Source organism: Neolamprologus multifasciatus, chromosome 3 (genome assembly GCF_963576455.1).
Source record: "Neolamprologus multifasciatus chromosome 3, fNeoMul1.2, whole genome shotgun sequence".
Lineage (NCBI taxonomy): Eukaryota > Metazoa > Chordata > Actinopteri > Cichliformes > Cichlidae > Neolamprologus > Neolamprologus multifasciatus.
Window position 1 is genome coordinate 42266958 of NC_140441.1, and position 13028 is coordinate 42279985.

General features: G+C 42.7%; 1 protein-coding gene and 1 non-coding gene across 4 annotated transcripts in view; both read left to right on the forward strand.

The window, feature by feature from the left end:
* The first annotated feature begins 3225 nt into the window (after window positions 1-3225).
* Window positions 3226-3299, forward strand: trnar-ucu (transfer RNA arginine (anticodon UCU)). The gene has a single exon. It is a non-coding gene; the product is annotated as a tRNA-Arg (tRNA).
* Window positions 3300-6194: 2895 nt separating this feature from the next.
* The window catches only part of kirrel1a (kirre like nephrin family adhesion molecule 1a), a 34206-nt gene continuing 27372 nt past the window's right edge, over window positions 6195-13028 (forward strand). For 2 of the 3 annotated variants that reach the window (XM_085137994.1, XM_085138006.1), the window contains exon 1: window positions 6197-6517. In XM_085137994.1, coding sequence (XP_084994120.1) covers window positions 6472-6517 — 46 coding nt within the window. In that variant the 5' untranslated portion in view covers window positions 6197-6471. Of the gene's footprint in view, window positions 6518-13028 lie in introns of all 3 variants that reach the window. The other variant, XM_085137998.1, reaches the window with a different exon arrangement.

Here is a 13028-nt window from a genome sequence, read left to right on the forward strand (position 1 = left end):
GTTCTCCACAGCCACTGTTTCTAGATGGCGGGAAAACATGGCGTCTTCTGCAAACCGGCGCCAGCTCCTGTTTATTTTCTACGTTTATGAGAATGCATGAATTTGTTGGATGAGGTAACTGCACACATTTCAGTGAGCAGGAGGCCAAGATTTTTTTATGTGCCGTGTGTTAGATTGTTTTTCTTTTTTTTTCTTTTTTACACATTTCTCATGAAGTCATGAGAAATGTTCTCATGTTGAATTGACAGTTTGTTTGGGTTCATGTGTGAGACTTCCAGATAAGCTACTTGAACTTCAAGTAACTCGAGTTTTATGTGGAAAATACAGACATCAAATTTCTCCTCTAAGTCTCAGCAAAAAAAATATGAAAAAGTATATTTTCTCCATATGTTTATCATCGTGTTAATTTTAAGAAGACTGTATACTAAATAATGCATACTTAATATTGTGTGAAAATATAGACGGATAATAGATATAGAGAACTAACTGTTTATGTTTCTGTCCTCAACTGTTTCACAAGATTGGACCAAACAAGCCATTTGATGCTGTCTGTCTTTTATTCTTTAAAATACGCTTCCTGGCAGCTTGCTGCGCTCTTCCTGCAGCAAGCTGCCAAATCCAGGAGGGAGGTTCAACAAAACTTCGACTTTAAAAATAAACTCTGAGTTGATTACCTCTGAAATCGCAATTTCAGTTCCAGAACAGCTGATCAGAGAAGTTCGAGGAACTCTGAGTATGTTTGAAATGTATATGTCATGTGCAGATGTAACTGCACACAAATCAGTGAGCATGAGTAAAACATGTTTTTTTTCCCCTATTCAATAATCTCTGACTGTGAAAAATGTCTGACTGTGCCTTAGTGTCCACTTAGAGTTACTCTTTTTTTCTCAGAATAACTACATTTTTAAATGGATTTCCAAATATTTTTTGAACAACAGCAACAAATTTCCTTAATATACTATTGTGTTCTTTAATAGTTATTTTCCCCTTCTGTCATTTTGTCCTCATACTGTAACCAACATGCGCCTCATTCGTCTGTACGAGTATTACCAGCACATAATATTTTGTGATCGGAATTTCACAATTTTGAATTTCGTAGCAAACAGTTTCTCAAATCCACTTCTGCAAATTATTTTTTCAAGGGTGTTGAGACAGTGTCAAAACTTAGGCAATACCAACAAAGATTCAGAAGCAAAGCGAGTAAAGGCAGATCAAGTTTCACTGATTAGGGTCTGATCTAACAGAAATCAAAACCGAGGTATAGCGGGCTTAAAGAGCGCCATGTGTCTGCTGCTGGAAGTAAACGGTTTATTTCCCTCTCTGAAGTTTCAGATCCCCTTAGTAGTAATGGCATCACACAACTTCAGAAGAACATGTTTCTCTTCAGTATAAGAAGGAAGTTGTGTAATCTGCTTTATATAGAAAAATGTGTGACTTGGAGAAACCAAAGATTCTTTTCTATATATGGTCTTCCTTACGTTTTCTGTGAAGCGGCTAGCTTCTGTTAATCTTTCGGTCTCTAAGCCTGCATGCATGCAATTAAACGAAAGTCCAAATATCAGCACTCAAATTTCAAGCTGAGGGACGTGTCTGTGCTTGTGGACTCTGAGTCTTGTGTCCATTTTAAGGATGCCAGTTACATTAGACTTGGGTGGATGTTCCTTTGCAGGGCAGACGTGGGAAAACCGGGGCTGGTTGTCACATTGCTGGGTGTTGCCACTTTAGAGGCCACTGTGGAATTCTATTGATATCATACAGATTGCAGTTTTCTTGGTTTTGATGTTACTGTATTAAAAGATGACACAATATTTGTCTTTTATAAAATGGTCACTTGTTAAAAAGCTTTGATTTAAATCAGTTTTTCACTAGCCAGCTAAAGGTTAAAACGTTGAGAGAAATGTTTTTGTTTTTCTTTCTTTTCTTTTTGTTTCTTTGTTGGAACAATGGTTTGTGTTGAGCCATACAAAAAGGAAGTATGATGTTGATGTATTGTGTGGCAGAACTGATTACGTGTTGTGATTACCCCTGGCAATTCAAGGAGAGTCTAGATCAAGACTAGCAACCTTAAACTGGAGATCCCTGAAAATTAGCTTACCTGGATGATCGAGCACGCGTGGAGACTTAAAAAGGTTTAGAGTCGGTTTGACATTGATGTCATTCACTGTGGTTCTCATGTTTATGCTGCCTTGCTCACTATTGCGCAGGTTACCTTGTGGTAAATCTTGCACAGACTGTTTTTGTCTTTTAAAAAATATAGACAACTGCTTTCATTAAAATAAATAAATAAATATAAATGTTATCGTTGATATTTTTATGAAATGTGGAAGTCGTTTTGTGTCAATTCCTTAATTTTACTTCTCTTAATTCACAAGAATTACCACTGCTTCAGCTGATCAGCAATTCATGCAGAACAAAAAGTGTAGCAACCAACCCTACTGTCAGCAAGACAAGTGTCTCCACAGCTGTACGACGGGACAAAACCCGGAGTGACATGGAATGAATCGAGATGTCTCACTCTGTGGTTTCTGTGGACGTGCACAACTGGATTCTGATGCAACCCTGGTGTAATGTCAGCAGGATGTCAGTCTCTTTAGTGAGTCTGCGCACCATTTCCACTCGTAAACATAAAAACGACGGTGACGGTGGCCTGTAAAATTGACATTACACAGATATGAAATACTACACACAACAGCCGATATTAGAAAGCCATTTCATTTAAGCGTATTAAAGGCCGCCCGCTAAAACAGACGTTTAATTTATGTGACGCTTAAGAAAAGCCTTTAATCGTTGTCGTTATTAAATCCGTCAACTTACCGACACTCAGCCTAAAAAATAAAACGTTTGATTATTTTGCTCCCACAAAAACCATTTTCGCTCTGTGGGGCTATTCTAGTAGCTTGCGCTAAGATACAATAATAACGTTTAGCGTCTGGATGGTGCAGTTTCAAAATTAAAGCCCCAGTTACGAATACACGTTAAATTATTATCTGCAGGCTTCGCGGCTTTTATTTTTTAACACACTAATTCTGGATTTCCGCTTACACACACGCAAGCTTGACGCACTCCTCCCCTCATCGCTGAACAACAGCGGCCTCTCGTGGTCAAAACAAGGCACTGCCAATATGTCGGCTCAGAGTGGTCCTGATGCTGCGGGGATGCAGAGAGCGGCGGTATGAGAGGATGTGAAGTATGTAAACCTTGGCAGAGAGGGGTAATCCTGGCGCAGTCTCTGTGGCGCAATGGAATAGCGCGCTGGACTTCTAATCCAGAGGCTCCGGGTTCGAGTCCCGGCAGAGATGAGTCACTCTGTGTGCCGCACGGCAGACCTGCGATATTTTTCTTATCAAATTGTGAGGGTGACATTTTGATTGCAGATGATCATGCTATTAATAGTGAGCCTTAACTGGGAGCTCAGAAGGTTGATGTTCAGCTACACAGAGCACACAAACATAAATATAACCTCGAGTACAGATTTAATGCAGGAGCTGCAAACATGAGCCTGCCTGTTCTCTTCTGATATCACAGTCTGATTAGTTTATGCTCTCCTTACGTTACCTTATTTATGTCCTCTTTCAAGTCCTCACGCCTTTGGTACTGATTTAGTATTTATGTCTCCATTTTCAAGAAGCTTAAAGCCCATAAAATAGATTTTATAGGTATATATATATAGCCATAACATCTTGGATTTTAAACATTAATCTGAATACCCTGAAATTTTATGATTTAGTTGAATATAAAATGGCACAGATAATGTATAAAGCACAAAATAGCTTACTTTGCCCCAGTACTCAGAAGCTGTTCAAAGTCAGAGAGAGTCAATATGACTTAAGGGGAACAGATTTCTTTAAAAAAAACAAGATAAGGACAAATATAAAGCAGAGATGTGTTTCTGTTAGAGGAGTTAACCTGTGGAATAGTTATGATAGTGATTTAAAAAGGTGTAGTTCATTTTCCTTGTTTAAAAATATGTTTAAAAATAGAGTATTAGAAAAATATATATATCAAGAATGAAAAGAGCAAAAAAAAAACAAAAAACAAACAAAAGAAAAAACAAAAACAAAAAACAGAAAACCTCTTGATTCTTTTGCTTTGATGTAGTTACTTACTAAGGTGGTGGTGTTTTTTCTTGTTTGTTTGTTTGTTTGTTTTGTTTTTGCTTTGTTTGCCTTCTCTCACCCCAACCGGTCGCAGCAGATGGCCGCCCCTCCCTGAGCCGGGTTCTGCCGGAGGTTTCTTCCTGTTAAAAGGGAGTTTTTCCTTCCCACTGTCGCCAAAGTGCTTGCTCATAGGGGGTCATATGATTGTTGGCCTTTTCTCTCTGTATCTATGAAGCACCTTGAGGCGACATTTGTTGTGATTTGCCGCTATATAAATGAAATTGAATTGAATTGAATTTTATTATTTGCTTCGAGCCCTGTGTACAGGAGCTGCATGCTAAAAGATCTTTTGTTAAAAGGGTTGGCGTAATAAGCAAATGCTTCAGCCAATACCTTTTGATTAGCCTTGTCTCATGCTTTCTTGCTTTGTGGTAAATCTTTGTTCTGTCTTTACTGAGATATTTGAATGCTAATCAATAAACATATCAAACAAAACAAACATTGGGATTTTTCCCCCCATTATATTTCTGTGTTTAAAAGCTTTAGTAAGAGTTTGATGAAAGTCATTTTCCAGTACCTATGACCAAACATAACAATCCTAATCCAACTTTGCAATGTATTTTACTGTATGTACTGTACTGTATGTATTTTAATGTATTTTATTTTTTTTTAAAAAGTGAGAACATTTAGACTTTTGACTGTAGCCAGTGCAGTGTATTCATATAGCACCGCAAAAGCTTTTATCAGCCAGCATGTAGATGGCTTTATTATTATTATTATTGTTAGTATTAGTATTTTTGTTATCAAAATATGATTACCTCAGGTTTTATCATTACTGGATTTCACCGCTAACATCCCCGGTTAAATGTGTCTGCGCGCGCATATATTTTCGGGCATCTTGCTCTAGTAGTGCTCAGAGAACGCGCAGGGTAGGTCTGGGTCCTGAACGCAAGGGGGCGCTCCAGCATCAGCGTAATCCCCTCTACTTACAGCGAGTCGGGAGGAACCAGCTCAGTGTGGAGACCTACTGAGCTGTGACAGCTACAGTAGGCCTGTCACGGGAATCCGTCACTAAAACCACTCTCCTACATGATGTGGCAAGAATAAGGACATGGGGTGTTTAGTCATCACAGTGGCATCACTGCGCAGTCAGTATTATTCTAATGATGTCGCTGCAGATTTTGTTGCTATAATAATAATAATAGAAAAAATTAAAAACCCTTGCTGTAACGCAATGCTTGTAGTATCTCCTCTTTTATTTCAGGTGCACTGTGCTTATATGTTGGTCATAACAACATTAGTTGTACACTACAGCCAATGTCATGACATTTGATTATAACATCAGTTATAATCTGAGCCGTCTGGATTCACATTAGTGTTATAATAAGTTTCTGTTCAAACAGATGACCTCACGTTGACCTTAATGTGTACATGTTGATAATTTTAGGGTTACAGCTTATTTCATTACCTAATTCCACAGAGTAAGCAGGAGAAAACAAGCAGTTCCGGCTACAGCAAATGTGTCAAAATGATTATGCCTCTCTAAGCGGGTTTATTTTTTATTTTTTTATTTATTTAATACCCCCCCCCCTTTTTTTTTTTTTTTTACGGTGTTGGCCTGTTAAAGATCCAGAGGGAGAGGGAGAAGGGGGCAGTGCTGTGGCTCTGCTGACGTGATACTGAGAGAGAGAAAGAGAGAGAGGAATGTGCCGCTAATGAGAATATGACGTCAAGTCGGACAGATTACTACGACAACACCGGAAGTAGCGCGCAGGGTCATACTCAGTAAACGTTTACATTTATTGTATTTCACTGTCATTTTTGTTTTTACTTATCATAGAGGGTTAAGAAGAAATTAACGGCATTCGAGTTGTTAGAATATTATTTCTACTCGTCTATTATTTGAAATGAGCTCTCACACTTTGTCAGAGTTCCCTAAAAAGTAAAAGTAATGCAAATAAAAATCTTAAAGTCACAGTAAACCCAACAGTATAAAGACCTTTCATACAGTGCTTCTGAGTAAATGCTTAGGAAGCAATGACATAGCGACTTAAAACCGCCTGCTTCGAATTTTATTTTGTTTTGACGCTCTAACCGGAAGTAAGGTTTGTCATTGCCGCTCGCTTAGCGCCTCGGTGTAGTAGAAAACGGACTGTCGCTTGAGAGAGCAGGAGAGAGGTAAAGAAAAAAAAAGCAGTGAAATGGTATAAAACTCGAGCCAGTGCAAGCCTAGTAAGGGGAGAGACGAGGAGGGACAACGCCAGAGGATTATTGTTCTGTCTGTAATTACCGTCAAAGTCCTGTAAACTCCCGCTTTTTGATGCTGTCCTCACGGAGGTTTGAGCCAATAACGGACTTATTGGTCGGCTGAACCATGCAGAGGCTGCTCCTCCTGAGTTTGGTGCTGAGTTTTCAAACTGGTAAGACTACATTTTCTCTTTCTTTCGAGCTCGAATAACTCAAATGTTTGTGTGTGTGTGTGTACATTAAGCTCAATGCACACACAGCCTGTCGTTAGTTTTTACTGTGTGTGTAGAAAATTACGAGAGGGGATCTGATATGATTTCATTCCCATATGAACCGCAGCGATGGATCACCTTGTGAGCGCGTGTAGCTGCGTACGAGCACGCAGATCGCGCGCGCGTGTGACTGCACCGCGGCAATTACACTCTTTTTTTTTTTTTTTTAGGATTATTGTCGCGCGCATCTGGCGTGCGACTACAAGCGTTCGATTGTGTGCGCGCGTGCGTCTAACTTGAACATGACTGGTGTGGCGCGCGCTCACCGGCCTAAATGACCTTTTGCGTATTTGACAAACTGCCAGCGCCGTTACTCAGACGGGTTGTGAGGCGCTGAGGACGTGACGGGAATGACAGTGATTGACCAGCGCTGCTCTACATGCCAGCAGCACTTCCACGCTGCTATCGCCTCTGAATGGCGTGTCAGTCAATGAGAGCTCTGCCACCATCTCCTGTAGTGATCCTCTGTGCTGAGAGGCAGCCGTCTCCCCCCCCGTTTCCCCTCTGTCTGCCTCGCGCACACACCTCTCTCCTGCTCTACCTGTGCGCCTCATCCATTTCACCCTCTCCTTTGGCGTCCTTTGTGCATTTAAGCAGCAGTAGCCGCCATGCATCTGCACCCCCTCCCAACACTCCAACACACCAACACCGTACCTGTGGGGTGCCAGGTATGCTATTGGCTTATGATAATCACAGCTGTAGCCGAGTTGCTAGGAAACAGGAGGCTGAAGGAGGATGAGGAGAGAATAATTTCTCTAAGCTACCTGTTTGATTGAGGCATATCTGTGTGTCTTTGTGATCGCACAGCCACAGCAGACCCCCTTTACCCCCCCCCCCCCCCCACACACACACACACATACACCCCTTCCCTCACCTTGGATGACCGGGGAGTAATGCAATGCTGGCTGCTGGGCAGCCAGGAGACCACTTCATCATAGGTAGGGGGCGTGTTTGGAGGAAAGGAAGGTATAGAAAAGGATGATGTCACCTAGTCTGCCAGGCTTTGTATCTTTTTTTTTGCTTCTGCTCAGCATCCACCCAGTAAGTGCTGCTGAGGGTTCACATAAGCACGCGAGGATGTACACGTACTAGGGAGCAGGTTCGTCTTCGTCTACATATTTGCCAACCGATGCGGCAGCACCACCACCGATCCCCCTCCTCGCCACCCTGACCCCTTGTTACTGTCACATGCCGTTCCCATTTCTCCCCCCTCATAAACCATTCAGTCTACATGACTGAATGTGCATGAGACACACTTGCTCGCAGCCTGTTTTACATGTGTGAAGCCCTGCGTCCCATTGTCTGCTACAGCTGTATAATCCATTATTACTCCACGCTGCGCTCTCAAACCAGGAGATATCTGCTCTCTGAAGGCTCTCCCCGAGACGTGATTAGCAGGGTCGTACATGAGAGCTCAAATGTTGCCCATAGATTTTTAAAAAAATTTTGCACCGGGCTACAAAAACAGAAGACGAGTTGACATAATCCAGAAAGAGCTGGAATTCATATCACCTCCAAAAAGATAACAGTTGCTTTCGGTTTGGGAGCACAATTTCTTTTGCTTCGGATCCCCACTCTTATCTCTTCATTAGATGGGTAAAACAGTATTCCATAGCCTGCAATTTGCTCACATATAATTGCCTGCTAGTGTTAATGATTGGATGGTTATTAGTGGAGCAGCTAATTAAAGCTTTGGAATATCAGAATGTTCTAAGGTATTTAAAGTCAATGCAAGCGTTAGTTTGTCTGTACTAGCAGCAGGAGTGATTGATTCAGGATCCCTGCCTTGTATCTACATACCAGCCTAGTAATAAGTCCTAAGCAAGCGCTGCCATTAATGCTGCTGTTAAATGTTACTGCATAATCAATCATTGCGAACTCGCTCCTTTAACTTACTAATGAGCGTTCAAGCCCCGAGGTTGGACTTGCAGCACTGCACCTATAGCCAGACCCCGGGCCTGAAATGCTGACTCGGACAAAGGCTCCAGTGCAGGTGTACCATTTATCAGCCTCTGTCCTTTTGTGCACATCCAAGCCACGAGCTGCTGCTGCCTGTACTGTACTCTCCAGCCCTGAATCACACAGCCGGGCTGTGAATCACAGACCTCAGACGGATTCCTGTGTAGTCCTCAGCTAAGAAAATATTCACATGCTGGAAGAGTCAGACACACTCAGAGGGGATTTTACACCCAGAGAAAGAAGGGTTCCTCAGGGGTTGTTTGATCAGAGAAGCAGTGGTTCAACTGCGATATGTTAATGACTCAAAGTGGGCTGTAATAGCTCAAATAAAAATGAAGAATTGGGAAAGGCTCATAAAGAATCCAGTGTGGTGCTAAAACACTCTGTTAAAACTGCTGATTTACAACATTACATACATTCTTGCCAGTAATAATCTGTGGCATTTCCTCCCTCTGAATAAATTCACAGATTTCTTATCTCTGATTCAGCATGGTTTCTTTTTCATTAGCATGGGAAAATCCCATATCACGCAACATATGGCGCTTTTTTATTGTCCTCACAATAAATAAAAGAAGGATTCTGTAGTTAGTCTGGGCTGATCTCACATAGACGAGCCTCACATATCCAGGGATCAAAAGTTTGCCACAAAATGATGCGATTCATTTGTTTCGACTCAGATGATGGCTACGGGAAATTAAAAAAAGAGAGAGCAGCACTAGTAACTGATGAAGAATAAAAGTTCCACCTACAGAAACTTGTCCTCCAAGTGGATTACCACTTTACACAACTATTTATAGCGATATGATGCTTTTTGAAAGCTCGCTGCTACGGTTTTTGAGGCTAACGAACCATTTTTTCCCCTATACTCTCTGTGGCTCAGAGTGTAGATCCGGAGTGACAGACTGTATGTAGCGAGGCAGAAGTCTGTTTTTAATTTTGATCCCAGTGAGCAGAGATATAGCTCTGCTGCATCCCACCGTTAATATGCGAATTGGGGTCACGGTTTTTATGTGATTCGAATGAAGCCTATTTACCAAAAAAGCATCTCTAATTGACATTAGCCACTGAAAGCAATCACTGAACCAGCTGTAATATAATGTACATGTACGCCCGTTGTTCCCCATTGGGTTCCATTCAATCAAGAAATTCTTGGCATCTCTGTCCCCCGCGGGTGTTTGTCAAAGTGTGACATGTTGATTGCTTCTCTCAGTTGATATGTTTGTTTAAGGGCATTCCTCTGGACACGAGTGTCCTATTATGTTTTTTCAAGTGGCGCTCGGGAGGAGGAACGTACTCGCGTGCTCTCGGATGATCCAGCGAAAACCTCGAAGAAGTATGCAGTTGGATAATTCGCCGTCAGACTTGTAGTCCGAGATGAATTCGGTCAAAAGCGGGCGCGCTTACTTGCAAGCATCCTCAGCAGCTATGCACGTAAATGTTCCTCAAGTGAAGCCCCAGGATTTAAAGGCCTGATAATCTGATTGTGTTTGACAGGCCGGCGGCATACAAGTTATAAAAAGAAAAAAGAAAAAAAACCTTCCCCTTAAAAATGTTTCTTTATGCACAGTCCCCCAAGCAAGAGAGGAACACTTTATCACATCTGACTGAATCTATTGGCCTTGTTATTTTCCAACATGGCACAGCCACATTTCTGTAGCAAGAAACAATTTGAGGTGATGGCGGGGTTACAGGAAAAAAAATAGAAAAAACCCCCAAACTTTTGGAAGGCAGGAAGGGGGACAGAGAGAGAGGGGCGGGGGGGGTCGTCCTTTGGGCAGGTGGGTGAAGCAGGAACGAGAGTGATTGCACTCTTTTTTTGTTTGTTTTAGAGGTGGTGAGGTGGGTGGGTGGCGGGGCAGTGTTGAAGTGTAGGACGAGGTTGTGGATGAAAAGAAAAGCGAGCCGGGAGTGAGGAGAGAGGGACCAGGACGAAGGAGGAGGAGTGGTCGGGAGGCCAGCGGCACAGAGAAAGGGACTATTACTCAGGCTCGACTGCTCCCTCAGTGGGGACAGCAAAGCTGCTCATTCACACAGAATATGGTCGAGTCTGGTTCAAAGGCTACGTTTGCGCTGGAATCACAACTGATTGAACCCACATCTGAGGTGCCAGCCGAGCGCTTCCCCCGCTCCGTCCCCACTGAGGTTAATTGCCATTAGCCGGTGTCGCCGTTAACTTTCTTTTCTGCTCGTCTTTGACTTTCTGTCTCAGCGTGATCCCTTTTCTGCTTACCAAAGTTCATTCTTTCTCGCTTTCTGTCCCCTCCTGGACTTCTTTTTTTTTTTCACTCCCCTCCCCTCCCCTCCCCACCTCCACCACCACCATTACTTCTTCTCTTTCCATCTACCCCTTTCTCTCTCGCTCGCTCTCTAATAAGTTCCAGATGTGGTTCTTGCATTCCTCTGGTCGGTGGAGAGAGAAAGAGACGGGGTGGGGGGGTGGGGGTAGGGGGTTGGGGGAAGAGTGTATGAGTCGGGGAGGCAGTGGGGGGAGGGGACAGGAGGAGAAGCACATGAATTAAAACAGGGAGCACATGATGAGGAAGAGGAGCCCATGTACTTTATCACACAAAGAAATGTGTGCTAGAAAACATGCACACACACAGAGGGAGAGCGTGTTAGTGTGTCTGTGTTTTTGGGGGGTGCGGGTCCTGTAACCTCAAAAGTTTTGGGACATTCTCCTCCTCCTCTTCTGCCCTCTCTCCCCCTCCTCCTCCTCCTCCTCACCCCCTCCCTCTTCAGGAATGTGGCCTACGCTGATGATGTCACTTCATTTCTCTGCTCTCCCAGTTTCTGCTGCTCAGCAGGGACAGGGTCTGAGAGAGAGAGAGAGGTTTGACTTGTTCCATCCATCTTTCCTTTATGATAAAAGCATTAGGGTCAGCCGTCCAACTAAATCGGTTACCACAGCGCGGCAACGCTCGCTGTCCTCATGCCATGGACTATAACAGCCTGCAGGCTAAAATGTTGCGGACTGCAAATAATGAGCGAGCCGTCTTTTAGTTATAATAATCATCAATGGCTTCAGAGTCGAGTCCTTAAAACAATGTTCTGCGCGTGCTTTACTTTTGTCAGACTACAGCTGCCAACTTAATGCTCTACCCTCAAGGCTACGTTTACCATAACCCAGTGTGCCCAAGTTCTTAGAAGCAGATTAACCCAATTTACATTTTGCCAAGTCATCACGAGTTTATATGAAGACACACTGTATAGCCAAAAGTACGTGGACTTCAACAATTTAGGGCAGGGGTGGGGAACTCCAGGCCTCAAGGGCCCGTCGCCTGCAGGTTTTAGATCTCACCCTGGGTCAACACACCTGAATCAGATGATTAGTTCATTACCAGGCCTCTGGAGAACTTCAAGACATGTTGAGGAGGTAATTTAGCCATTTAAATCAGCTGTGTTGGATCAAGGACACATCTAAAACCTGTAGGACACCCATCCTTGAAGCCTGGAGTCCCCCGCAACCCCTGCTTTATGGAAATCTTTCCTCAAGATCTTGGGCGCTGATGTTTGGCGATCTTCCAGTTTATCCCAAAGGTGGGGGGTGCAGCTGATTGGATGGAGGGTTCTGTGCAGGCTGGTCAAAGTTCTTCCACAACAAACTGATAATGTGATAAAGCTGGAATGTGTCTTTCCCAAACTGTTGGCAAAAAGGTGAAATGTGCTACTTTTTAAAACACCACTGCATTATTAAATCATTTTCTCTAACTGGAACGAGTTAAAAAGAACAAAAACACAAGTGCACTACAGTTTTGGGGGATATACCAGCTGTTGACAAAGTCTATTGCTGTTTTGTGTTATTTTTTTCTTCCACGCTTTTGCATCATATTTGACCTTTTTTTGTATGTCGTCTTAAGAATCTGACTAGGTAAGTAAACCATGAGTCAACTACAGTTGCTGTTGGAGTCGGCTGAGTTGGCCACCATTTGTTTTGTTGTCTTTCGGTGGGAGTGATTTTTAATTTTTAAAAAATCGTATGTCATTTTTTAAGTTTTCCGTTCCAACTGCATTGCAACATATTGCCTAACACAAATATTTGGCCCACGTAGAAAGCTACGATACAGATCAGTGAGTTTTAAAAAAAACAGATGTTTGCTGTAGTGAAAATCGTTTTCTGTATTTCTTATCCTCATCCCAGAAACCCTCGCTTTCTAGTGTGTTTTGGTATCTGCTGTTAACAAAGAAGCTTTCTTTTCAAAGAGACACGAGACACTGGAGGTGATATTGGACAGGGGGGAAGGGGGTGGGGGTATGTATGAATATTATTACACTCTAGCAGGTCAAGGCCCCCAGCTTTTATGGGATGCTTTTACTGACAGATGACATTGCAAGAGGCTACAGTACATACCAATAAAATTAGATTGCTCTGGATTGAATTAAAGCAGACCTTGGAAGGGCTGATTTATTGATGGGATGCTGCTTGTAAAATAGTCTTGCTGGATTCTGTCTCTGC